The following is a 2,500-nucleotide window of genomic DNA, read 5'->3' as shown; positions in this document are numbered from 1 at the left end:
CAAGCGGCTCGGGGTGAAGCGCTTGATAAAGTCCTCGATCGTCTTCACGGGAGACTTCAGCTCAAAGCGGCGCACCTAAAGGAGATGCAAGGGAAAACTGTCAAAACAGAAGTGCTTGAATTTGTGTGCTTGATTTATGATTGTGATGGATTGGTTTAGCAGCAGGGTCATTATAGGTAGCCAAAATTAAATATTTTAACTTTTACAATGTATAAAATTAAATTAATTTTAAAGAGTTGTTTTATTAGCATAAAATTAGTTTCATTATCTATCTATCTATCTATCTCAAGCTCGGAAGAAACAAACCTTGAAAGAATAAATTACGTGGTTGTTTTCAGCGACAGGCTTCGGCCACTGTTTAAACTTGTTTTTCTCCAACCAGTAGTATGCAAACTTGCATTATCCCATTTTGCCATCTGTTTTGCTCTATGGCAGGGCTATTCAATTAGTGTGTCATGGGGGCCAGTTCATGAAAAGCATCCCAAATGGGGGGCCAGAGAGGTATGATTTGCAATATGAGTGATGACACAACAGCATATAAGAGCCTGTATGTTGTATTTTTGCTCCTTAAGACACCCATGTTGTATTTTTCTACATTAAAATGTTAATATACCGTATTTTGAAACTTCATAAAATCAGTGCATTGCACAATAGGCTTATTTACAAACATTCAAATGTATTTAAAAGCACAAAAAAGCAGTCCATTGCTTAATAGGAACAGCATAACAATTATGGATGTAGCAATTATAGATTTTGGTTATAGATTATACACTCTGAAGAATAATCATGGTTTCACGGTTATGTAAATTTAAGCTTTATATTAGCTAAGTATTTAGATGAACTGTTGTTATCATCTGCGTTCACACAATCATTTTAAAAATTTAATAAATAACCACTACGGCGTGAGATGTTTTCTACTCGGTGTCTGAAAGGCGCGAGCGCATTGCTCCGCTTGCACACGCATATATATTTTTACATTCGAAATAACGAACTTGCGCACGGAAAAGACGCGATATGTGATATAAGCACAGGTGGCATAACTTTGTTTAGTTGCAGCAGTTCTGTTTCGTGCAACAGAAATGCGGCGTTGGGAAGCTTTTAAGCTTAAGTATCCAAATGTTTCCGGCTGCTCGCGCAACTCGCTTAATGTCAGGTGACTCACGCTCTGCACAGCCTTCAACTGCAGCTTGACTGAACAAAATTTCTTTTGATGTCTTTGTCACACTATTTGGCTAAAAAAAGGTTTAGTAGTGATATAAAAGGTTTAGTAATGACTAAATTGCCTCGCAGGTTGCCAATTAAATAGCCCTGCTCTATGGTTTCGCTACATGTGAAGAGTGTCACATCACCGTCCCGCGTTTGTCGCAAATTACTTGACATCACCCGGACAGAGGAGCTTGGCCGGACGCACCCGGTCCGAACCAATCGAGGAAATAAATATATTTATGTTTTTTTGGAGCCAAATACTAGAACAAAAACTTGGACAATGCTTGAAGAAAATTTAAGACCTCGTGAAAACGGGATTAAGACTTTTTAATACCTTTTAAGGGCCTTTATTTTCTCATAATTGATTTATCAACTTGTAATACTTTTTAAGAACCCATGGACACCCTGTGTAGCTAAAGAAATTATACAATAAATAGAACCAAAACATATCTGTAAAAAAACAAAAAAAAAGTAAATTAATATAAGCAAATAAAATGTATAATGACAAAAAAGAAAAGATAAATAATAAATAAAAATAATAAAATAAATACAAATAAACACAAATATAAAGATTATGGTAATAATAAATAAGAAATATAACAAAAGAATAGCAACATAAGAAATGTTCTTGCTTTAAGTTTGTCCATTGGCTGACAGTCTGAGTTTGTGGCAGCTGAAATATTTGGCTGTTGTTGGGATGATTGTGGAATTTCACCTAAAATCATATTTTTTCTGAATTTTATAATGCCATAAAATTTGGATAAATTTGCTGGAATTTTGGATATATTGAATGTGGTAATAGTGATCACAGTGAAGTAGGAAACGCTCTTCTGTTTCCACATCTCTCTGTGAACAGAACACGGTCTCTGTTCCCGAGGTCTCCATCTCTGTCTGTCTGTCTGTCTGTCTGTCTGTCTGTCTCTCTCTCTCTCTCTCTCTCTCTCTCTCTCTCTCTCTCTCTCTCTCTCTCTCTCTCTACAGTCAAACAGTGATCAATCAATCTGTATTTTGTTTTTGTTTTTTTGTTGAAAACGTTTTTCATAATTTATAATCTTTCACACAGCTCAGGTATTCTGCCAGTTTATATTCTCATTTTAGTTGTAAATACAGCTCCAACTTTTTTGTGTTTTAGCGGCATCTTTCCAGTATTGAGTGTAATGTTGTTGTTGTGTGTGTGATGTGTTTGGGGCTGAGTGTGTTATGCTGGTCTGGCTAGTCTGGTAGTTTAAGCACTAGTTGTAGCAGTTTGCTTTTCTATAAGTTCTGGTACCTCCACTGCAGCGCTTCAGCCTGG

The 2,500-nt window shown here is 36.3% G+C and overlaps 1 protein-coding gene across 1 annotated transcript in view; it reads right to left on the bottom strand.

Moving 5' to 3' along the window:
• The window catches only part of atp10a (ATPase phospholipid transporting 10A), a 116,155-nt gene that overhangs the window by 54,411 nt on the left and 59,244 nt on the right, over window positions 1-2,500 (bottom strand). The window contains exon 11 of the mRNA XM_056460733.1: window positions 1-75. This exon is cut by the window's left edge and continues 487 nt beyond it. Within this exon, the coding sequence (XP_056316708.1) occupies window positions 1-75 (75 nt within the window). The remainder of the gene's footprint in view (window positions 76-2,500) is intronic.

This window comes from Danio aesculapii, chromosome 6 (genome assembly GCF_903798145.1).
Source record: "Danio aesculapii chromosome 6, fDanAes4.1, whole genome shotgun sequence".
In the NCBI taxonomy this organism is placed as follows: Eukaryota; Metazoa; Chordata; class Actinopteri; order Cypriniformes; family Danionidae; genus Danio; species Danio aesculapii.
Note: the sequence above shows the minus strand (reverse complement) of the source record. Positions and strands in the feature narration are given on the sequence as shown.